This window comes from Stegostoma tigrinum, chromosome 6, assembly GCF_030684315.1.
Source record: "Stegostoma tigrinum isolate sSteTig4 chromosome 6, sSteTig4.hap1, whole genome shotgun sequence".
In the NCBI taxonomy this organism is placed as follows: Eukaryota; Metazoa; Chordata; class Chondrichthyes; order Orectolobiformes; family Stegostomatidae; genus Stegostoma; species Stegostoma tigrinum.
In genome coordinates this window covers 80,871,077-80,895,443 of record NC_081359.1, presented here as the reverse complement: position 1 = coordinate 80,895,443, position 24,367 = coordinate 80,871,077, and the positions used below count along the sequence as shown (strand labels likewise).

At 40.6% G+C, this 24,367-nt stretch overlaps 1 protein-coding gene across 3 annotated transcripts in view; it reads right to left on the bottom strand.

The window, feature by feature from the left end:
* Positions 1-24,367, bottom strand: part of b3glcta (beta 3-glucosyltransferase a) — a 161,433-nt gene that overhangs the window by 122,097 nt on the left and 14,969 nt on the right. For all 3 annotated transcript variants that reach the window (XM_048532312.2, XM_048532310.2, XM_048532311.2), the window contains exon 4: positions 5,206-5,315. In XM_048532312.2, the coding sequence (XP_048388269.1) occupies positions 5,206-5,315 (110 nt within the window). The remainder of the gene's footprint in view (positions 1-5,205; positions 5,316-24,367) is intronic.

Below are 24,367 nucleotides of genomic sequence, written 5' to 3'. Positions count from 1 at the left end.
AACATATAACCTCCATACTGTAGTTTTGGCTAGGTATGGAAACATGATGTACAAAGACATAAATCTTCAAGGCAGGGCATGTAGGTTATAAAAATATATGCTTTACTTTGGACTACATACAGGAAAAGAATATAAAAGCAAAGGAGATCATGTCAGAATGTTATAAATCACTGGTTAAGCCTTTGCTGGCTTATTTTGATCGAAAGTTTAAATGTAGATACAAGCAATTAGGAAGGCAAATAGTATTTTGGCCTTCATTGCAAGGAGCAAAATAGTAAGGCAATCTTGCTACCATTGTGCAGGGCTTTTGTGAGACAGCAACTGGGTACTGATATCTATTTTTGGCCAATGAACCTAAGAAAGGGTGTACTTGCCTCATGTCAATAAGACCATTAGGCATAGAAGCAGAGTTAGGCCATTTAGCCCAATGAGCCTGTTCCACCTCTCAATCATGGTTGACACATTTCTCAACCCCATTCCCCTGCCTTCTCTGCATTACTCCTGATCCTCTTACCAATCAAGAATGTAACTCTATCTTAAATACACTCAATGACTTGGCCTCCACAACCTTCTGCGGCAATGAGTTAAACAGATTAACTAACCTCTAGCTGAAGGAAATTACTCCTCATCTCAGTTCTAAACCATCGTCCCTTCACTCCAAGGCTGTGCTGTCAGGTCCTACTATTTCCTACTAGTCTTCTCTACCTCCACTCAATCCAGGCTTCTCAGTCTTGATTAGATTGGAGTACAATGAAGGTTCACTAAACAACTGACAATAGGATTGTAAATGGTGAGATATTGAGTCAAATGAATCTACGCTCTTGAATTCAAAAGAATGAGTGTTGATTGACTGAAGCACACAAGATCCTAAGAGGTCTTGTCTGGTTTGATGTTGAGGCTGATTCCTCTGGCTGGACAGTCAAAAGTGGGAGGCATAGTCACAGTAAGGGGTCAGACATTGAGGGCAGAGATGAGGAGACATTTCACACAGAGGTTCCCTTCATTCTTGAATGGGATGTGGGCATGGCTGGCAGGGCCAACATTTGTGGCCAATCCCCAACTGCTCTTGAACTGCTCAGCTCTTAAGGGCATTTGAGAGCGCAGTTAAAAGTCAACCACATTGCTGGGGGTCTGGAGTCACATGTAAGCCAGACCCAGTAATGACGACAGATTTCTTTTCCTAACGCATATCAGTGAACTAGATGGATTTTTACAGCAAGCGACAATAGTTTCATGGCAGCTGTTACACGAGCTTTTAATTCTACATTTTATTACTTTTAAATTTCATCATCTGCCATGAGTTGTCATGATTTGGCTGATTCTATCTGGAATAATGTTGGAATAGTTCCATAAATAATTTTAAAAGGAAATTAAACAAATATCTGTGGCTGGGAAACTTAATGGGCTAGGCAAAAAGCACCACACGGGATGAAACCCAATTGCTATCTGAAAGATCCAGCACACGTACGACAGATCTAGCACAGATCGAACGCTATCCTTCTGTGCTGTACATTTCTATTTAAATTTTGTCATTTAATTTTGAGTTCAGAGACTCTACTTCCAGTAAAAATCAACCTAAGTAATCAAATGTGACACATCAAGCTCAATCCTGGAAACAAATTTTAAGGCCAAAATCGATAGAATATATTCCATTGAGCACCATTTCCATTATAGACCAAGTGCAAGTTAGTTTCATCCAACAGCTTTCACTTTCTCCACCAAGTGGAATTTGTCAGAAACAAATGCGCATGTACATACAATCACAGTCAGACAGAGTAGCACCACTCTGACTTTTGCCTCTTGTTTTAATGGGAATTAGTTCTAATTGGTGTCATGATATTTAATGAAATACTCTTTCACTCTATTCACATCAGCAAAACATCCTGTGATTTAATGCAACATCTTACACAAAGATAATTAAGCAATTTAAGATGTCTATTCGCAGAAGTTTCAACCTCAATCTATTATTCACTGGTGTTGTTCTTGTTACTTCATCTTCCAAGTATAGCTAAAAATTCTTTCCATGACACACAGCGCATTTCAGTAATACGTACAATGCATCCCAATCAACAATATAACAATGAAAAATAGAAAGCTGCATGTGCCATGAACATAAAATGTCTATCTACCCCTTGTCTAGATTTCCCTAGAAAGGAACTGCACCCAGTTTTCATTGAAACTTGATGACATGTGAACTTTGAGCCATATCAACTCCCTTGTTGCCTGTTTACTGAGGGGTTCTAATCACAACCCTCTCAAGCATCCCTATGCAAAAGATCAACTTACATGGGTTTCCTACAATTACATAAAGGAATTCTTAGCATCAATTTACAACTAAAAATATAAATGAAAAATGGTAAAAGCTCACAATATCAGTGCAACTGAGAATTCAGGAATTTGATAGGGATTTCCTCCTTTTAATAAAAAAAATTCCTTGGCATCTGCCCCATAAACAATAGTAGTGCTGTTAGTCTCAATGCTCCAAAACTACTTCAGACTTCCACCCTCTCCGTGTCACATTCAGAAGAAGCATGCAGCTAGAATAGCATTCCAATGGGCATGGTTTTGTGGCACAACAGAAGGCACAGAAGGGGAAAGGAATTCTGAGTTTAAGGTACAAGGCAGAAACTCACCCACTGTTATCTCAGGCAGAGCATTAATCTTCCACCACAACTCACAGATACAGCAGAAAATTTGGGTATAAGTTCCAAGCAGCATCATTTCTGCATAGTTGAATTTAGAATGAATATCACTTCTAATATTTATGTAAATGCATTCAAATACTCGAAGTACTATGCCAGCTGAAATTAATTTCAGATCAGAGATTTGAGGACCATGAAAATTAACTGGGTTTTGGCAATGGATGAATACAGCAGGCCAAGCAGCATCTCAGGAGCACAAAAGCTGATGTTTTGGGCCTAGACCCTTCATCAGAGAGGGGCTTCGCAGTGAGGTTAAAATTGTGATCAGAGATAATGTGAACTGCAGATGCTGGAGAATCCAAGATAACAAAGTGTGAAGCTGGATGAACACAGCAGGCCAAGCAGCGTCTTAGGAGCACAAAAGCTGATGTTTTGGGCCGAGACCCTTCATCAGAGAGTGCCTCTCTGATGAAGGGTCTAGGCCCGAAACGTCAGCTTTTGTGCTCCTGAGATGTTGCTTGGCCTGCTGTGTTCATCCAGCTTCACACTTTGTTATCTTGGATTCTCCAGCATCTGCAGTTCACATTATCTCTGGGTTTTGGCAATGTTCCTTCTAACTTTCTTTTGCTGCAAAGTTCCTGCAACATTATCATGCACACATTCAAAAGAGAACACTACCTGTGTGGAGATAACAAGGTGTGGAGCTGGATGAACACAGCAGGCCAAGCAGCATCAGAGGAGCAGGAAGGCTGACATTTCGGGCCTAGGCCCTTCTTCAGACTACCTGTGTGCAGCCTGTTAGTCCTATGCAACATATTGCTGCCCACTCACACATGCATACAACTTCAAGAGAACAGCTTCTGCCAAGTTTACACATTTCATAGGATATTTCTTCAATCTAGATAAAGAATGTTAAATTTATTGCCCATTTTAAACCAGGTTCTTCACAATGTTTTTGGCTATGTAATGTTGGCTGCTTCTCTCCTCATCTCCCAAAATATTGAGAGAGGATTATTTCCATTCAATCTAACAAGAAGTGATTTCTTATTTTATTCCGGTAAAGATTTACTATTATTTTGTAACTTATTTTTGTCAAGATACTTAACTTCTGAGTAATAAAACTAAATTCATGTACAAAACAGATGCAGTTTCTGGATTAATACGGTATATATTTGATACAGACAAAATCTTTGTGAGTTGCATATCTGTCTCTAGAGTCAGGCTCTGAGACTTAAACTGTTAAACAGAAAATTCCATACAGAAAAGCTGTTAAATAGAAAATTCCATACAGAAAATCCTAATTTAACGTCTGGGTAATAACTCACCACACCCCGACTTTTTTAATGTCAAACTTATCACTCTACCCAACTGCCATCCTTCATCATTGCTATCCTAGCCATTTACAACACTAGTACATAACGACAAATTCATTCACACCTCCACTAAAGAATCTTTGAGACTTTTAAACTCTTATTTACCGGAACACAATGATTATGGCTGTCAAAATGGGGCATGACTTTGGTGCAGATTCCCCGTGCTCATGTCACCACAGTTTCACGCACTGAAGGAGCTTTGCAGAATCCTCCATTGGAAATTTGGCCAGAAATATCAGAGGAAGATAAATTAGTAGATTTTGCTTGTTCAGAGTGGAAAGTGATGTTCCAAAACTAATTCAGAGATTTTGGCATTAGTCATTTATTAATTAATAACTTATTACTGTTGTGATAATTTTGCCAGGAGATTTTCACCTCTTCAATCTGGGCTAAGTTGAAACTCAGGTCCTAGATGTGAACTGCAAGTAAATTATATCAAAGTATCAGTCTAGTATAGTCCTGCAATATATTAAAAAATTATAATGACGCATCTTTAGGGAGGGCATATTAATTCCTTGTTGTCATTTCTATGGTTTTTCTTTACTATAATTTACATATAATTACATTCTAACAGGTTATGTTTTTGCCTAGTGTATTAAATATGTAGGGCAAGTCTATACATTTGCATTTTGCGATTTGTGCTCCATTGGGAAATATGTTTATGAATCCAATATTAATGGCAAAATTGAATGTTGAGAATGAGATAGATTAGCATCAGTAGCAATAAAGTGTCCTAATAACAAATTGTCAGTCCATTTCACACTACGTTGGAACAGATTCCTTTGACTTTAACAAAGAAGGAAATCAGGCACAGTGCAAAACAGTGGCCAATTCTCTGGTGTCTCATTTGGAGTGACTTCACTCAAATTATATTCACGTCTTAGGTTTTAATCATTATTAAAAAGACAAATTAATGCCTTTTCCTGGCTTTACAAAGTCACCTGAACTTCAGGGCCTTTTGGCACTTGAACAACCAAAGAAAGAAGAAAATAACATCAACTTACCATTACATCAATTCTAAAACAGAACGGCATTTCTTGATTGGTAAAAGGAAAGACACCAGTCCTTTTAATATTTAAATAGGTTCTACAATATAGTCTAATTTCCAAGCCAGGCTATTTTATCCTTTATTGCACAAAGATGCAAAACAATTGATAGCATGACTACTCTTATCCTCTTCAGATACTTACCTGACTAAAGGCCTCTGCCTGTTGTAAGATATCTTGTTTGAGGTTTCTTGCTTGAGTCACATGGAAGGGTTGTTTTTGACTCTGAATAACAAAAACAATTTCATCGATCTCTGTAGGACAAAGAAGTAACAAGAAGAACAATGCACAATTATGATAGCACAGATAAATCTGCTTTATAAGTTTTAGCAATAAGAACTATTGAAAATTATTCTGTACTCTTCAAACTCTCAATCCCCCAACTCCACACAGCCAGCTTCCACCTTCTTCCCAAAAACCACAAACAGGACTGCCCAGGTAGACCCATTGTTTCTGCTTGTTCTCCACCGCACCCCCCCCCCAATACAGAACTTTCTTTCTTTCTACCTTGACTCGATTTTTCTTACCATTGTTCAATCCCTTCCCAATTACATCCATAATTCTTCTGATGCTTTACGTCAGTTATAGAATTTCCAGTTTGTGGGCACCAGCTGCTTCCTTTTCACCATGGAATCCCTTTATATGTCCATCCGCCATCAGATGGCCTAAAGGTTCTCTGCTTCTTGCAGCAAAAGATGCTCAAAAAGCCCTAATCCGCCACGACCCTCCTCCGTCTGGCTGAGCTCATCCTCACCCTGAACCACTTCTCCTTTAACTCCTCTCACAGCCTTATGATCAAAGATTAGGCCGGCAGTACCCACATGGTCCCCAGGTATACCTCTCTTTATGGGGTTCCAATCTTACTCAGGTCACTCCAGACAACTCTTTCTCTGGTACATCAATAACACCACCGGTGCTGATTCCCTCTCTCTGTCAGGAATTGGAAAGGTTTATCAATTTCACTTGCAATTTCCATCCTGGTCTCATCTGGTCAATCTCTGACGCCTCTCTTCCCTTCTTCTCTGTTTCCATTTCTGAGCATAGGCTAGCCACCGACATCCACTACAAACCCACCGATACCCACAGGTTACTGGACTATACATTCTCACACCCTGATTCCTATAAAAGAGTCTATTTCATTCTCCCAAATTCTCTTTCTCTGCTGCATCCATTCTGATGATGACCCCCTCCATCTCTCAAATGTCCACCTTTACCCTCAACCGTGGATTACCTGCCACCGTGGCTGACAGGGCCCTTAGCTATATCTGACACATTTCTCACACTTTGGCCCTCATCCCTCCACTTCATTCCTTCACATAACACTGAAAGAGGTCCCAGGTCCTCAATTTCCACACACCAGTATCCAGAACCAGAGGATCATTAGCTGTCATTTCCACCACCTCCAGCAGGATGTCCCCATCAGACACATATTCCGCTCCACTCCCCTCCCTGTCAACATTCCACAGCAACCCCTCCAGGATACTCCGGTCCACTCCTCCTCCACTCCCAACACACCCCTACATCCACATGGCATCCTCCCATGCAATCACTGAAGGTGTAATGCCTGCCTGTTTCCTTCCACCCTCTTCACCATCCAAGGCTGCACACACACCACCAGCAATTTATCTGTACTTCACTCAACCTAGTCTAATGTATTTGCTGCTCACAGTGTCGTCCCTTCTACACAGGGGAGATGTAGATTGTACCGGACAATCACCTTGCAGAACACCTACGTTCTTTCTCCATAAAAGACCCTGAGCTTCCAGTTGCCTGCCACTTCAACACACCACTGTATTCCCTGACAAACATCTCTACTTGAGGCTTGCTGCAATGCTTCAGTGAAGCTCACAGCACTCTGGAAGAACAGCACCTAATTTTCCATTTGGGAACCTTGCAGCCTTCAGCAGTCACTATCAAGGTGAATAATTTTGGAACCTGAACAACTTTTTCCATAGCCTTTACCCACTTCCACACCTCAGGCCCTATCATAATAGAGGCTGCTTTCAGCCATTTTCACCTACTTACGGTCCGCACTATCAGCTTTTCTTTCTCTCAGGTATACTATCATCCATCCCTTTGTCTGCCTAACCAGCATTCTCCATCTCTGGGCTCCACCTCCATTCTTCCTCCTCCCCCAACCTACCCTCTGTCGTCAGCATAAATATCACCTTATCCTAGCTATCAGTTCAAAAAAGGGTCACTGGACCCAAAATGTTAATTCTGCTTTCTGTCCACAGATGCTGCCAGACCTTCTGAGTTTCTCCACTGATCTCAGTTTTTGTTCCTTATTAGATGCTTTCGTCAAGTTTCGGCAGTTTATTTGAATGCGCAAAACATTTTGCTTGTGTGTGTGTAACAATGCACATACATGAACCATGATTCACAAGAGCCAATTTGTGAGTGGCCTGCACATTATCTTTCATCTTGTAACTTAGGCAACTTACAGGAAACAATAGGCTAAATTATGTAAGGGGCCAGATTCCTTCTTCTCTACTTCCAGCTCCAAATTCACATTTCGACCCTACCAAGGGAAAACTGGCTATGCCACAACCATTGGCCATTCACAGCTACAATAAGGATAGGAATCCTGTCTCAGAGGCCTGCCAGCCAATCAGAACTGTGCATTAAAAATTAGGTCTCAGCAGGTACCAACCTACAAGGCACTTGGCAGGGGAGATTTAGGAGGGTGGAGGCTAGGATTTGAGACACCACAATGGGAAGGCAACATGTGGGAGGGTTGCCTTGTAGAAGGCCCTCCAAATGCCCAGGAAACCTGTAAAGGAAGAAAAGCACTTGGCATGGACCCCCCCCCCCCATCACTGTTTGCATCCGAGTACCGGAGAGACGAAATCCTGAAAGAGAAATTAATTGTCCATTTAAGTGTCTCAATTTGTCCAAGGGTGAGTGAACTGCCTCACACTAGTCTCCCCAGTGGCATAACTGCAATGGGAACAAATAATGAGCACATCAGTAGTAGGTAAGCCATGCGTTAGATGTAGCGAGCGCATGCAATGAGAGGGAATGTGCAAAATCCAGTCGACTGCACGCGACCCTTACAACCAATAATCAATAGGATTTTCATTTTGAACAATTTAAAAACCAGACCCTTAGTTTCACACACCATTCTTAAGCCAAGCACTGGAATAAAAATTTCTGAAGTAAGATCTAGGTCCGAAACGTCAGCTTTTCTGCTCCTCTGATGCTGCCTGGCCTGCTGTGTTCATCCAGCTCTACACCTTGTTATCACTTACTGGTATAAAAAAAAAGAGAGTTATGAAGTGCCCTCAGAATGAAAGTGCAGAAGTGTTTTCCAGCAAGTTTATTTTGATACTCCACTATCTAAGGTTCCATACCACCGAGCCTCATACATCAAGGATATAATAATAACAAAATCTTATGTGGCAACAATTTCTATTGATGCAACATTTCAATGCAAAAAGAATAACTGCAACACTCACAGACAGGAAACAAGAAAATATTTGTATCTAATTGTCATTCCTTCCCTGTCACCAGTAAATTGCAAACTCTCTTATCCCATTTTAAAAATAGCGTTTTTCTTTCTTGCTGTCATTGTCATAAATACAGGTTCCTTATTTCTACATTCTCATCGTGTTGCAATCAAGATTTTAGATGCGTCTCGTTGACTTAGTCCGTGGACAGAAATTGAGATGATTTACAAGCCATTAGTCTTGACTGGTAAAGAAGCAAGTTACTCTGCCGTTCATTCTCTGGGCCATGATATTAGCATCCCACCTCAGAATTTTCTTACAAGGAAGGATTTCTAATGAAGACAGACCAGGACGCAGGTTAGGATGGTACATCAGGGCATGGATGTTTAGGTTGCGGCAATTCCTGAGTTGGAGAGGGAAGGTTGGATGGCTGCTTCTCTCACTTCTAACTGGAGCATGTGCTTTGGAATTAGTGATGTTTCCAAAGACTGGATGGAAGATCATTACCTCCACAACCAATCAAATGTGACTAGACGTTACTAAGTTAGCAGGCAGTAAAAACATGCTTATTCCAACCTGAAATAATGCTCTAAGGTATCCATGATCTCAGGAGGGAACAACAGGTGAGTGGCATAACACTTGCAGGTGCAAAGCCCACATGCTAACTTTCCTAGGCACTTCACAACTCAGCAGCCAAAATTCTTATTCAGCCTGTTCACCTCTTGTACCCAATACCTTCTACAAAGGATGTCCTTCTCTCTGCTCTGTATAGAGTTTGTTGTCCTTTCTCTCCTGTGGGAGAAGAAAACAGCTTGCAATCTCCAACGATTAGTCTCCCTTGGCTTGACTGAGACTTGCTGACAATGAAGGTAAGTGTACTGGCTTTGTGTTTGTGCTAAATGACGAGACAGAAGTAATATGAACCTCACATCACTAACTGAGGGGGCAACGTTCAAACAGGCTAGGCAATTCAAGGCAGGAATACTGTGAGCATCCAGGCAGGTTCAAAGTATGTGCACTGGAGATGCAGGCTGGTCTGTGGCATAACCTGGGAGCATGTTCCTGAGTGCACAGTGTCTTTTCAGGAACACTAAGTGATGGTTTCCAGTGAACCCCAAGGAGCAGCACTGCAAAACTATACATGGTTTGGAGATGTGCCTGGATGATTGCTAGAGGTTGGCACATATCAGATCTAATGTTTGTAGGCGTACGTTTGCAGCCTGTGCCTATGCAGCATGTCCTGAGATGTTGCTTACTGTCCAACATGGAGGTTCTTCGCAGAAACCACACTAAATCTGTCAGGATTTGAGTGAAGATTTGTAGTTTGGGTGCTGGTTGTACATGTTGGTGTGTTCGTCGAGCTGGGGAGTCAGATAGCAGACATTTTGTCACCATGGTGACATTCTCAGGGTTGTGGAACCTCCTATGAAGCGCTGTTATCTTGTGCCAGATTGAATTTATATGGTCTGGTTTTTACTGCTGCCGGTAGGGGCTAATTCCGGTTCTGGCTACACATTGTAATCGTTGGTATATCAGGTCTAATTCATTGTGTTTGTTGTTGGAGTCCCTTGGATGAATACCAAGTCTCCAAAAATTCCTTGGCAGTCCTCTGTTTGGCTTGTCAATGATAGTAGTGCTGTCCCAGATGAAAGTGTGTTTTTATTCATCTACGTGTAGTGAAACCAAGGACATTTGGTTGTATCATTTAATTGCTAGCTGGTGTTTGTGGATGCAGGTTGCCGGTTGTCTGTCTGTTTCAATGTATATTCCAGATACAATGCAATATTTAATATAGCACTGAAATCCCAAGATCAGAAAACTTGCAATTGCTGCAGAACTTTAGGTGAAGTTCCATGAAATATACAGAGTTAACCTCAGAAGATCAAATATTTATAGATGAAGAAGACCATATGATCCATATTAAATCATCCATCCAGTCACCCTCCTTTGCTAATATTAATTTGATCCATTGTCTCTTAAATGCAACCGGCATTATTACCTGCACTAATCTACCAGAAATCAAGGATCATTCTCTCTGAGAACATGAATTAGAATTCTTTACATGCAAAAACTAAAAGTTATTTCAGGAAACAAGGCAATGTCTTTGTAGGGAAGAAAGTTTCATCTTACAGTCAATTATAGTTTTGACACTCTGCTGAACAATATGTCAAGAGTGATGAATTCCACATGACAATCATGCTGGAGACATGTTAGCATAGATAACGTAAAGATGAAAGAACGTGCTTACATAAAGCACCTTCACAACAGCAAGACTACTAAAATAAAGTGCCTGAAAGCCGACTATTTATTTTTGTGGTCTAGAAATGTTGAAATTAAGGAAAGTGGGGAGTAAATCCGTTTGCAATATAATTTCAAATAATAATGATGTAAACAACCTATTAAACTTTTCAGTGATGCTGGGTGAGGGATGATTGTGGAGCATCCATAAGGGCTCCACTGCTCTGGGAATAACGCTACAGGTACATCTTATGACATAAAGTCACTGGATTGAATAGACTCAGCAAAGTCCAAAACATTCAGAAGATGAATGATGCAATCACTTGCATGGAAATAAAAGTATCAGACAAATGTTCAATTTTCCCAATGTTCCGTTTGCTTGACATTAACTAGCTTGTTCAAAGTTGAGAAAGCTAATAAAAAGGAAAACATTGCTTCATAGAGGCACAGGGTACAAAAGTGCAAAAATCTTGACTCAAGTTTATGAAGCATCAGTTGGACCTCAGCTGGTCCAATTCTGGGAACTACATTCTAAGGATGCTCGGGCCTCAGGACTGGTCCAAAGCAGGGATGAAAGACTTCTTTTATGAGGAGAGAAATGAGAAATGTTTGAAGGAAACACAAAATTTTAATGTGGTTGTTTAAACTGGAATGTAGCACAAGAAGAGATAGTGAAAGTAGATTCATTAATAACTTTCACAAGGAATTAGAAACTTAGGAACATATGAGCAGAAGTAGGCCATTTAGTAACAAGAAATCATCAATCTTTTTCTTAAACCTAATTAATCATTGAGTTTCCACTGCTCTGGGTGAGAGAATTCTAAAAATTAACTGTCCTCTAAGAGAAGAAGTTCCTCCTGATCTCAGTCCTTCAATTCTGAGATGGTGTCCCTTAACTGTGGAAATAAGTTAAGGGTAACATTCTTTCTGCATCCACTCTGTTTATCCCTTTATGAGTAAATCCTTGAATGAGAAATATTTGTAGCAATACAAGAAAAAGGAAAGGTTTGCAACAAATTTGATAGATTTTCAAAGAGTGTTCTCCAATGCTGAATCCTACGATGCTTAAAATTGCCTTAAGTAAGCACTCACTGCTTTTAAAAGGTACACATGCTTTCTCTAACCAACAGATCAGAAACTTTGGAGGTGGGTTTCACCTCTGTACAGCCTGCAAATCTTCTCAAAGTATTGGGAGTGAATGTCATTGGAGAGCTTCATTTGTCATATCTTATTCCTGACAAGGGGAATATGAGGCGACCATGGCAGATAAGGGAAGACAGGGACAACATAAAAGCAAAGAAAAAACATGAAGTGTGGTGAAGATCAGTGGGAAGCCAGAGGACTGGGACCACTCTAAAAAGCAGCAGAGGACAACTAAAAAAGCAACAAGAATGGAGAAGATGAAATAAGCTAGCTAGTAATATAAAAGAAGATTGCAAGTGTTTGATGTCTAAAAAGTAACAGAGAGGCAAGAGTGGACATTGAGCCACTGGAAAATTAGGCCGGATATGTTGTAATGGGAAATGGAGTTGGTACTTTGCATTAGTTTTTACAGTGCAAGACCAGCAGCATACCAGAACTTTAAGGGTGTCAGGGACAGAGGTGAGTCTCGCAGCCATCACTAAGGAGAAGATGCAAAGGGAGCTAAAAAATCTGAAAGACTGCATACCAAAGTACTGACTTTAGAGGCGTTGGAGGTAATCTTTCAGGAATCACTAGAATCAGGGAAGGTCCCAGTTGACTGAAAAATGGCTAACGTAACACTACTATTTAAGAAGGGAGGAAGGCAGGCAACTACAGGCTGATTAGACTGACCTTGGTCATTGGTTAGATTTTAAGAGTCCATTATTAAGGTTGAGACGAAGGAGTACATAGACGTCCATGCTAAAATAGGGCTGAGTCAGCACAGCTTGATCAAGGGGAGGTCATGTCTACAAATCTTTTGAATTCTTTGAAGAGTTAATAAACAAGTTAGACAAAGAACAACCAGTGGACGTGATCTTTTTGGATCTTCAGGAAGCCTTTGACAAGGTGCCAGACAGAAGGCTGTCAAATAAGATAAGAGCCCACAGAATTTCAGATAAGGTACTGGCATGGATGGGGTAATTAGCTGACTGGTAGAAGGCAGACAGTAGGTATAAAGGGATCATTTTCAGGATGGCAACCAGTGACTTGAGGAGTTCTACAGGGTTCAGTGTTGGACCAACAACTATTCATAGGATGCATTGATGATCTGGATGAAGGAAACTGAGGGCAGTGTTGCTAAGTCTCCAAATGATACAAAGATAGGTAGAGGTCATGTTGAGGATGCGGGGAGGCTGGAGAAGGACTTATCAGTTTAGGAGAGTTGGCACTTGGAATATAATGTGAGAAAGTGTGAGGTTATGCACTTCGATAGGAAGAACACGGGCTGAGGCTATTTTCTAAATGGGGAAAGGCTTCAGAAATCTGAAGCACAAACACATTTGGAGCCAAGTTCGGGATTCCCTTAAGGTTAATATGCAAATTTGTTTGGCAGTTAGGAAAGCAAATGCAATCCTACTTTCATTTCAAGAGGGCTAGATTACAACAGCAGGGATGTTCTGCTCAGGCTGGAATATTAAGATCATTTTTTGGGCCCTGGATCTAAGGAAAGATATGCTAGCCATGAGAGAGTCCAGAGGAGGTCCACAAGAATGATCCCAGGGATGAAGAGTTTGTCACATGAGGAGCGGCTGAGGACAGTGGGTCTACACTTGATGGAGTTTAGAAGATTGAAGGGAGATTTGATTGAAACTTACAGAATACTGACAGCCCTGGGTAGTGTGCACATGGAGAAGATGTTTCCACTAGGAGAAACTAGGACTCGAGGGCACAGCCTCAAGTTTGAAGGGACAACCCTTTAGAACTGAGATGCCTACGTATTTGAGAATTTTCACGGTGCTGATTCATTTCTAGACCTAGATGCTTTGCAAAGATGGTCACTGGGAGACGAGGGCTACCCTCTCTGCCACCGTGGCTGATAACTCCATCACAAATACCCCTGACTGAATTTGAGCGTAGACACACTGCTGCCTATTCTTTGATCAGGGCCATGGTGGGGTAGATGATAGGCTGAGAGTGAGTTTACAATGCTTGGATCAGTCCAAGGATCTTACAGTGCAGTCCAGCCAGAGTGTGCCACACAATCCCAGCATGCTATAATCTGCACAATAAGAGCAGGCAAAGAGGGGATATGGTGGAACCTGAAGAGCTGACTGCAGTCTTCCAAGAAGGAGGATGAGGGCATTGAGCAGGAGATTCATCACCTTCAGCATGACATTGCACTACAGAGGCAAAGCACAGAGTCAGACAGGACTTAGTTGACACCCAGTTCTAGTAAATAAGAATTTGTTGTAGTGATCATTCATTGATTGTAAATATTTTGTTTCCCAAAACACAAGTGGATCCAGTTTGTTGTCAGAAATAAATGCAACTTTTGTTTGTTTTCTTTCTTTGCTTTTGCTGTTGATGAACACGTGAACCTTTTCAATCATTTGAAGGATTTTTCGTCATGTGATGCTCTCATATTGAACAATGAGAAGATGTTATTCTATACAGAGCATTAGGGAAAGAGTATAGCTCCCACAACCAGTGTTCTAACATGGTATGGCACTGATAATGGGCTGATGCTTGATTCTTAGTAGCTGTAGTTACAATGACAGTTGATCAAACAGATGAAGATTTTAAAAAGCAATATGTATTTGAAAGTAACAGCAAATATCTATGAATAGCTGCTATATAAACTAAGAACAAAATACTGGAGAAACTCAACTGGGTCTGGCAGCATCTGAGGAGAGAAACAGCATTAACATTGAGTTGAACGATTCTTCTTCAGAACTGAAGTAAAACCTAGCCACTAGACTCAAAACACAAACTTTGTTTCTCTTTCCTCCGATGTTGCCAGTCCTGCTGAGCTTCTAAATCATCTTTCTGTTTTGTATACATTTCCGTGTTTGATACACTTAAATATGCAAGCTTGTCTTTGTAATGAAGTGTCATCTGTACCACTTATGTGACCTCAGATCATTTTTTTTTGTTCCATTCCCACTTTGTAGTGTGACTGCAGATCCTGACTTTATTTAGTGCATAGTTTGGCTTCAAATGTGGCAATAACACCAGCAAAATACATTTGCCATTGCTGAGTGCATGAGAGTGTAAATGGGGCACCATAGATATGTGGTGCATATGTTATGAGGCAAGCTGCAGAGAAGCGCATAAGAAAACTCAGACGGAGAGAAAGCCTCCAAGAAACTCACTGAAACTGACACTTAGCCAATTTTTGATGAGATTAAGCTCATTATTTGTTAGTTTAAAAACTGCTTCAGTTTCCGATAAACTTTCACATATTTCAATATTTCTGAAATATTTGCAATTAAACTAAAATGTAAAAATGTGAAGGTAATATGTTTTAGAATTCAGAATATTAAATGAACAGGTACATATCTGACATTCTTATCAAAGCATACAGCAACTCAGAACTGGAATATAAATATAGGAAGTAGGAAACGAAAGGAAAAACACACCACACTCCATGGAGTTCACATTCTGGTGTGGCAAGGCATTATTGACTAATCATAGAGACAACTAACAACACACAGCAATGAGAAAAAGACAGAGATGGTGATAAGCATGCTCCACTAAGCACAAAAATCTCGCTTTACCTGGTAATATAAATTATTTTAACCTTTGAATTGTGCCTTCTGGAGTTTAATAATGATAATTTAAAATGTTAACCACTGTGTATTACATTCCACTAAATAATTTATAGCTCATGCTATTTGTTGACTTATTTAACGTGAAACAAATTGAGTTTCCAAATAAAACAAGGATGCATATCCTTTTGAGATTATAAGAACTGCCGATGCTGGGTCAGAGATAACATAGTGTGGAGCTGGAGGAACATAGCAGGCCAGGCAGCATCAGAGAAGCAGGAAAGCTGACGTTTCAGGTCAGGACTGTTTGGTCAGCTTTCCTGCTCCTCTGATGCGCATATCCTTTTGTTTTCTGAATAGTGAGAAAGTATTGTGTTTTGTGCATATCAATTACATCATTTTTTGAAAATATAAGCAAGATCTATCATCCAACTTTAATGAGTTCTGTGGATTTTTTTCAGCAGAGATATGAAAACAGTTGATGGAGAATAATTCAGTCCAAAAACAAGGTGTTTGAGCTCTTTGGGCACTCAGTTTCTCCAGACACACTTAATGGACAGGGATCACACACATCCCTGTGACAGCAACAGGTTTTTCTGCAATGCTGCAAGGACAATTTGAACGTGAAAAAACGTACCCATTTCACTTACCAGGCTGCATTTCAGTAACTCTCACTTTCTCTCCAAGTGCTCCTCCCTCATTGCTTGTCTAAATTGCTGCTCAAGGCATTTTTTATTCCATTTTGCCTCATCTGCTAGAGCTTACAGACTCAGTAATTCCATCTTGACTAGTCACAAAACTAGCAGGTCTGTCAGTTCAATGGGCTGGGCATCACTGTGATATGTCAGTCTCACACTCCCTATACATCAGTGTACGCAGCAAAGAAACTGCATGTAATTCAACAAAATTGCCATGTCTCAAAGTCTCAGGGCAGTTTTCCTTGATCAAATCAGAGGATCTTGGTAGCTATAGCTGTCAGTTCAGGGCTTGTTCAGTCGGCCACTGGAGTGGTCAGGTTCAGGGGGTCTGTATCTCCACAGTCTGGGGTATGGGCCACTACAAGTCCAGTGTAACCAATCCAGTGTCACAGGAAATCAGTCGGGAAGCTGTACAGATATCTCAGGGGTCCAGTCACACATTGTCCAGGACAATCCATCTAGGGTGCTCAGGGGGTGGGGTGGGGAGGTGTGGTGTGGTGTGGTGGTGGTGGGCCACAGTCAGTCCTGGATGTCCATCCACTAAATGTCACAGGGTTTGTAATCAAGGGATTGCAGAAGGGAAGCCGGGAAACTCAACTGTGGTGACTTGAAGCAGAATGTTGTGATGCAGAGCAGATATCAATTTTGAAGTTGGCGGAACTCTACATACAAGAGGGAGGGAGGGCGATAAAGCACTGAACGGAGAGTACTAAGTGTGGGAAGCAGGAAGTGGGGTGCGAGCAACAGTCAGCAATACCCTGACTTCAATGGGAGTGGCCGGGAGAGGGAAAAGTGCATTACTATATCAGGCATGTTAACTTAATAAGACTTTGGTCCAGGGAGGTGGGGTGGAGTACTCAGTTAGATTGAGAGGCTGAGTGGAAATGCAGAGAAATTCAAAGCTAATGGGGTAATGGGGAGGCATATCAAAGGTAAAAGGTTGAGACTGAGACTCAGTGCGTGAAGAAAGACAACTGTTTGCTTTCATCATGTTGTAAAATAACAGGTGTGCACTGGAGCTGAAAATGGCTGTCGTCAAACCAGGAATAAGCAGGCTAAGTCTTTTGTATGTTGTAAGAGGTGAGATTGGTTGAACTGGGCCTGCATTCATAGAGTTTTCTAACATTTCATAGAGAATTATAACAGAGTTGGACAGACAACTGCAGGGAGGATATGTCCCCTGGCTGGGGAGTCTAGAACCTGGGATCACAGTCTCATGATATGGAGTAGGCCATTTCAGTTGAGATGAGGAGACATTTCTTCATTCAGAAGGTGATCAACTTGTGGAATTCGCAATCACAAAAGGCTATGGGGGCTAAATCACTGAGTATACTCAAGAAAGAGATTGATTTTATTTAGATGTTAAAAGCATTAAGGGTGTATAAGAGAAAGCAGGAATTTGGCATTGAATTACAGGAACAATCATGAACATATTGAATGGTGGTGCATAATTCATGGGGCTGAATGGCCCATGCCTCCTCCTAGTTTCTATGTCTCTACATTTCACTCTAGGAGGACAGAGGATTCAGCTTCCATCAATGCGAGACCCTTCAAAGGAAAACAGCATTATACAAACATGCACCCAGTAAAGCTGAAGACACCTGTAAACACTACATGCTGCTGTGAACTTTTGCATTAATGTAGGGACTAAAATCATGCCTCAAGCACACTTGACCACATAGTGCAACATCAGGAATGAATGCAAGTAATGACTGTGATGCACAAGAATACATGGGGTTGGGTGGGGGAAGCCTAGAAAGATTCGCTCCAGTTGTTAAACTAAAGAGTGCCTTCCGGGTTCCCATAGCCTCTCCAAGTTGCAAGGGCTGCTCACATTATATCTTCCAAAATCAAAACCCATGGAATGCTAAGATGGCTATGCCTGCATCTTCAGTATTCTAAGTGCAGCTGATAATCTATCTCATAATACATCTCTTAAGAAACCAGAGACTGAATTTGCAATAAAATGCCACCTGCACCACATGTGCCCTTTGTTTTTCCCCTTTGACAACGTCAAGGTGCAGTCTCAATAACCTTAGGGTTTGATTAGGACATTTGAACCGAGAGGGCTCAGACATGTGGGATATGTTCTGCCCAGAGGTAATTGAACCTTCCTTGCCTTGAAGTCCAACAGGGCTGAGAGTGGAAGGCTGTAAGCGAAAGTGGAAGGCCATCCACTTTGGAAGTATCCTCTAATGGGATTTCTGAGGTGGCCTATATGTTTCTTTTTCTGTTAGGGTGGCTACTGGTACCACCTTGTCTCCTTATGAGAAAGGGGTCCTAAACATCATGTGACAGCTGTACAAGATGTTGGTGAGGCACTTTTGAATTACTGCACACAGTTCTGGTTGCCCTGTACAGGAAGGATATAATCAAGCTGGAAAAAGAGTGAAAAAAAATTTACAACAATGTTACGGAGACTCGAAGGCTGGGACTTTTCTCTTCTTGAGTGTAGGAGGCCAAGGGGTGATCTTATAAAGGTTTACAAAACGAGGAGTATAGATAAGGTGAATAACCAAAAACTTTTCCCCATGGTATGGGAATCCAAAACTACAGGGCATTGGTTTAAGGTGAGGGGGAAAGATTTAAAAGGGACCTGAGGGGCAACTATTTCACACAGAAGGTGGTGTTTATGTAGAAGGAGCTAAAAAAGAAAGGGGTAGGGTAAAGTGCAATTACAACATTTGAAAGTTATTTGGACAGGTACATCGATAGAAAAGGTTTACAGGGATGGGCTAAATGATGGCAAATTGGACTAGTTCAATTTAGAAAACCTAGTCGACACGAATGAATTGGCCGAAGGGTCTGTTTCTGTGTTGTATGACTCTATGACCTGATCACTGTGCAAAAGCAATGGGATGCAGCTCTGTTTGTATTTCCAGCAAATATGCATGCACCAAGCTCTCTACGAAGGAAACCAGACAAATGCTCACTTGAAGCAGCAAAGTCTCAATTGTGAGACTACAGTCTTTCAATTTTGCATCACATTCACAACAGCCCAGAAAACCTGCCTGCTGCACTTGTGAATTTCAGTGAAGACATTACCGGCCAAATTGTAGGTCCTATCTTGTCTAGTACTGAGAAGGAGTCTGGTCTGTGACAGCTCCCCTGGGGAGTTTGCTCCTCAACCAGCCAAGGAAACATGGCAGCAATATTCTGTCAAAGCACATACCCCCAAATCTGATCCAGATAAAATAACCCCCAAGGTGTCAGGATCTGAGCTGCTGGGGGTGCAGGAAGCTGTCCATACATCCTCTTGTTCTCCGAGGTGGAGGGCAGAATGTCTTGCAGTGAATGTCTTAGCTGTGGGGACCATGCTAATGCTACTTGTTTCTGCAGGAGGCAAGAGGGAGAATGCATCTCCATAGAACTGGCCCCAGTCCTTGCCACCAAGGGACATGAACCTCTCTTCATAGGACCAAGCAACTGAATGATCACAACTCAATTTTCATTAATAAAATAATTGGTACAAATGGTTTAAAAACTCAATTTCACCACAATTACTACTGTATGAATGTGTTTCCTTCAGCAATTGATTAATCATCAATTTCTAATACGCATGAAAGCAAAACTGGAGAGTGATCACCTGCAAGTTCAAAGTGCTGGATAAATACCTGGAAAAATTGTTTGTTACATTTTATGAATTATTAAATATCACATTTGATGACTGACTAAGTGAACATGCAAAATTCTAATTTCAAATTCTGTTTTAAATTGATCTCATTTATCATGCTCAAATTGATTTGCATAACATCTACAACCATCATTCTTAATCACATCTAAACAATGATGGAAATTAACAAGTCTCCTCTGATCAATATTCTTGAGACTAATTATGTGCATAAACCTAATCCCTCATTACTAGAACGATACTTATCTACCTCAACTTGTATTTTCCTCAAATCCTAATTAAATTGTGGATGTTGAAATGAATAGATGGTAGAATTTAACTGATCTTTAGATGTAAATGACTGTTGCAATTACTAATGTCGCTTCTATTCAATTTAGCCCTCAAATACTTTAAAGTGCTTTCTGATCATGCTGGATTATGTGTGAGAATGAGTGTCCATTGTCACACTATAGACCAAATCATCCAAAATACAGGATAAAAGCATTCAGGTGTAATTACAAATATACTCTGTGTAGTTCCTATGTAATGAACTTTTACATTGATCCTCCCAAGATTCTAATATAGTTATCGTACTTTCGGCAAACTTTACTTTTGAAAATCAAAATGCCAAGATTTAAGATTTTCAAATCACTATTCTATAAAAGGATAAAATAACATCCATTTGTCTCTGAGCCTTTGACTAAAACTTTGACATAAACTATTTTAAGAATGCATTAAATCAGGAACAATGCTACTCTCAGTATTTTCATTATTTAAATTAAGCCTGGGTGAGTTCAAAGATTTCTTCTTCTCAGGCAGCTCCACCGAATCGAGGATAACTTTCTTCCACTCTGAAGTTGTGGATCATGAGGTGTCTAATCAATCCAATGTCACATCTTCGGACACTGCCCGCAGATGGGGCAGGTTATGTCTGAGGAGACGGGTGTGCGGGACCCTTAGGTTTTCACATGTTCATTCTGCTGCTTGGACTTGGCCTGCACCTGGGCCTACTGGACGTACTCAAAATGGATGCGCATTCATTAAGGCTTCTTCTCCAGTTTGACCAGTTTTAGGCAAGAGTTTCTCCTGTGTTGGTGAAGATGGTTCATTTTCTCAGAGAGGATTTAAGGACATTTTTAAAGTGTTTTCTCCGTCTTCCGAGTAACTTCTTGCTGTAACAAAGCTCAGGGTGGCTTGTTTTGGGAAGATTTTACGTCAAATATGCAGATGATGTTGCATGCCCAACACAGCTGACTGACTGTAACCAATGCCTCAATGTTGGGGTCATTTACCTGAGCGAGTACACAGCTAGTGGAGTACCTATCCTACCACTGGATTTGCAGGATTGTGTGGAGGCATTGTCAGTGATTTTCCTCAAAGAGATGAGTGTCTTTTGTACACTGTCCATGTCTTCAATGCATACAGAAGGCACTACTGCACTGTTGACTATGAGCTTGGGGCCAAGTTCAAGGCCTCTATCATAAAACAGCTTGTTCCTCAGTTGGCCAAAGGCTGAAATGGCACACTTGAGCTGAAATTAAATTTTGTTAATGATGTCTGCCCTCACTGGATTAATGCTTCCAAAACATGACAATTAACAACTTTGTCAAGGACTCTCTGTGGATCTTGAAAGATAGTCAGGAAACATTGTTGTGAGGACCACACCTAGAATGCTGTAAACAGATGTGGTCTCCTTATCAAAGGAAACATGTACTAGCATCGAAAGCAGTCCATAGAAGCTTCACTTGGTTAATCCCAGGTATGGATGAATTTTCTTATGAGGAGAGGTAGAGAAAGTTGGAACTATACTTATCACAATTTAGAAGACAGGTGACATTGTTGAAATATATAACATTCTTAGGAGGCTTGAGCTTTCTTCAGTGAGAATGTCTAGGCCCAGAAACTTAACCTTGGAGCAAGCAGTCATCCATTTAAAACAGAGATAAGAAGGCAATTCTTCTTTTGGAGTATAGTGAAGTTATGGAATTAGGCTGAGTGTTTAAGTATACTCAGGGCTAAAATAGACATTTCTATTTAGTAGGGAAATCAAGGGTTATTGGGGAGAGTGCAGAAAAGCGGAGCCTTCCATTCTTTGATTTGTCTCCATTCGTTTCTGGCTATAGTTATCAATAAATATTCATTACGAACTCACTAATTCCCACAGGTAGCTCTGTACAATTATACCACTACAATTCCTTTCACCCTGTTTCCAGTAATGGCTCCATTCTGTTCTCCCAACTTCTCTGTTGCATCTTACTCAATGATGGATTTTCCAAATTAGCTCATCTGATGTGTCTTCAATTAATTATTCACTCCACCCTTGATTTACAGGGCCACTGACCCTACTTACTGCATTCCCTACCTTTCTGCTCTCACCCTTTACTCCCCCTCACTCCCTGTGTCCTTTTTACTCACCTGCCACTCCACGAGTGCATATACTCAACAGATGATACACCGCCATTTTGTTCTCCTTCAGCATGATGCCAAGCATAGCTTCCCCTCCAATTCCCTTTCAGCATTACAAAGGGACCACTTCTTCATTGACATCCTTACTCATTCCTCAGTCATACTTAAAAACCCTCCCTTTCCCACTGCACCTTTCCGTGTCATTGCAGGAGGTAAAATATCTGCACTTTTAAGTCCTCAAACCTCACTGTCCAAGGACCTCAATTGTCTTTCAGAAAGAACAATGATTTACTTATACCTTTTTTTCAATTTAGTATCCAGTATTCACTGTTAACCATGTGGTCTTCTCTGCAATGAAGACACTAAATGAAGCCTGAAGTTGCAGAACTGAGTTTTAAGTGAATGTTCCTTCCACTTGCCTTGGCCTTCTTCAGTGTTACAGTGCAGATCAATTTGAGCTCTAGTACCTTGTCTTCCACTTGGGCTCTTTTGAGCTTTCTGGACGCAGCACTAAGATCAACAATTTCAGACTGTAACTCAAGTCCTCAACATGTTTCCTTTTTCTTCATAGATTTTAGTTTTAATCTTTTCTCTCTTGTTTTTACTTTTGAATGCCAATGGTTCACCATTCAGCCATTCACCCTCTTCAAGGCATATCTTTTGTTTCACTTGTAGCATTACAGCTCCCTTTGGCCTTGCACTAATTCGCGTCATTTATTTTCTCATTTTCCACTCTATCACAAATCTTTCCTACTGTTCTTTTTCCATCTTCCCGCATGTTACTTATTTAAAACCTGTTCCATTTCTAAATATTCCCAGTTTTTATGCAAGATCAATCTGAAACGTTAACTCTGTCCCTTAACTCACAGATGGGGCCTGACCTGCTAAGTATTTCCAACATTTGTGTTTTCATTGATTATAGCAAGGTTCAATCCTGGTACTGATGTTACTCTGCAGCTCAGGGTCAGTTTCGAACATTGCAAAATTTACCAAATCCTCTTTTTATTACTAACCATATACCCAATGAAAATTAATCTGCAATATTATGCTGCCTCAAAATCTAGAGTAAAAGTAATGTAGTCGCAGTCCTACAGGACCATCCTCTCTCATTACTGAGAGATAACTGGTGGTGGCTTAACTTGAGGGTCACCACACCTCAGACAAGGGGAGAGGTTGAAAATGAAAATCTTCATGGTAACCTCAGCAAGTATAAGAATTGAACCTATGCTGTTGGTACGAGTCTGCATCACAAGCTAGCCATCTAGCCAACTGAGCTAACCAACCACCAATGAAAGACATGATATATGGCAAACTAATTGAGTATTAACTCTTGGCATTATGAGCAGCTAATCCTTTACTAGTCAAAATCTTCAAACAATCACCCTTGAAAAACTTCATAATGCCAGGCTGTGTTGGATTAAACACAGAAGTTGTGCTCTTTGGAAGAAAAGTAAATTCCATACATATTAGGCCAGAAATTTCAAGAAAATTAACTGTAACAATTCACAGGATTTTATTTGTAACTTGAAATTTTAACGGAGAGAAGAGTTTGAGAATCGGCATCTACACAGTAGGAGTGCTAGCCAGTTGCATAAAGCTACGTTTCATACTAGGAGACAGCGGAACAAACTGTCCCCCGCAAACATTTAAAAGGATACAGTGAACACTGTAAGAAATCTGGGAAGGTGAACTTAAAAATACATCCCAAAAAGGCAAAGAGTATCAGCATACTAACGCTCAAGTTCCGCAAAAATGAATAAATTTCTGTCACCCACTATAAATTTTTGCACAGCTCAAGAGATATAACTAGAAAATAGAAAAGAGAATTATCCTAACCCTTGGCCTTTTTCAAACTAACTAAAAACCAAACTGTATGCTATCAAACACTTACAGCAATTAAATCAGGGCCTTAAATGTTTGTTTGATTATTTTGTGGGATGTGTACATGCTTGCAAAGTCGCTATTCACTGCCTTACCCTACTGCCAATGAGAAGCTCATAATGAACCACTTTCTTGAACTGCTGTAGTTTTTCATGCTGTTGAAATTTAAGGATTTCCAGGATTTTGACACAACTTCTACAAAAAAGGCTGCTAATATATTACCAATATAACAAAAGCAAAATTTTGCAGATGTTAGAGATCTGAAATCAAACCGTAAGTGCTACAAAAAGGTCAGCAGATCCGGCAGCATCCAGGGAGAGAGAAAGTGAGTTAACATTTAAAGTTCAATAT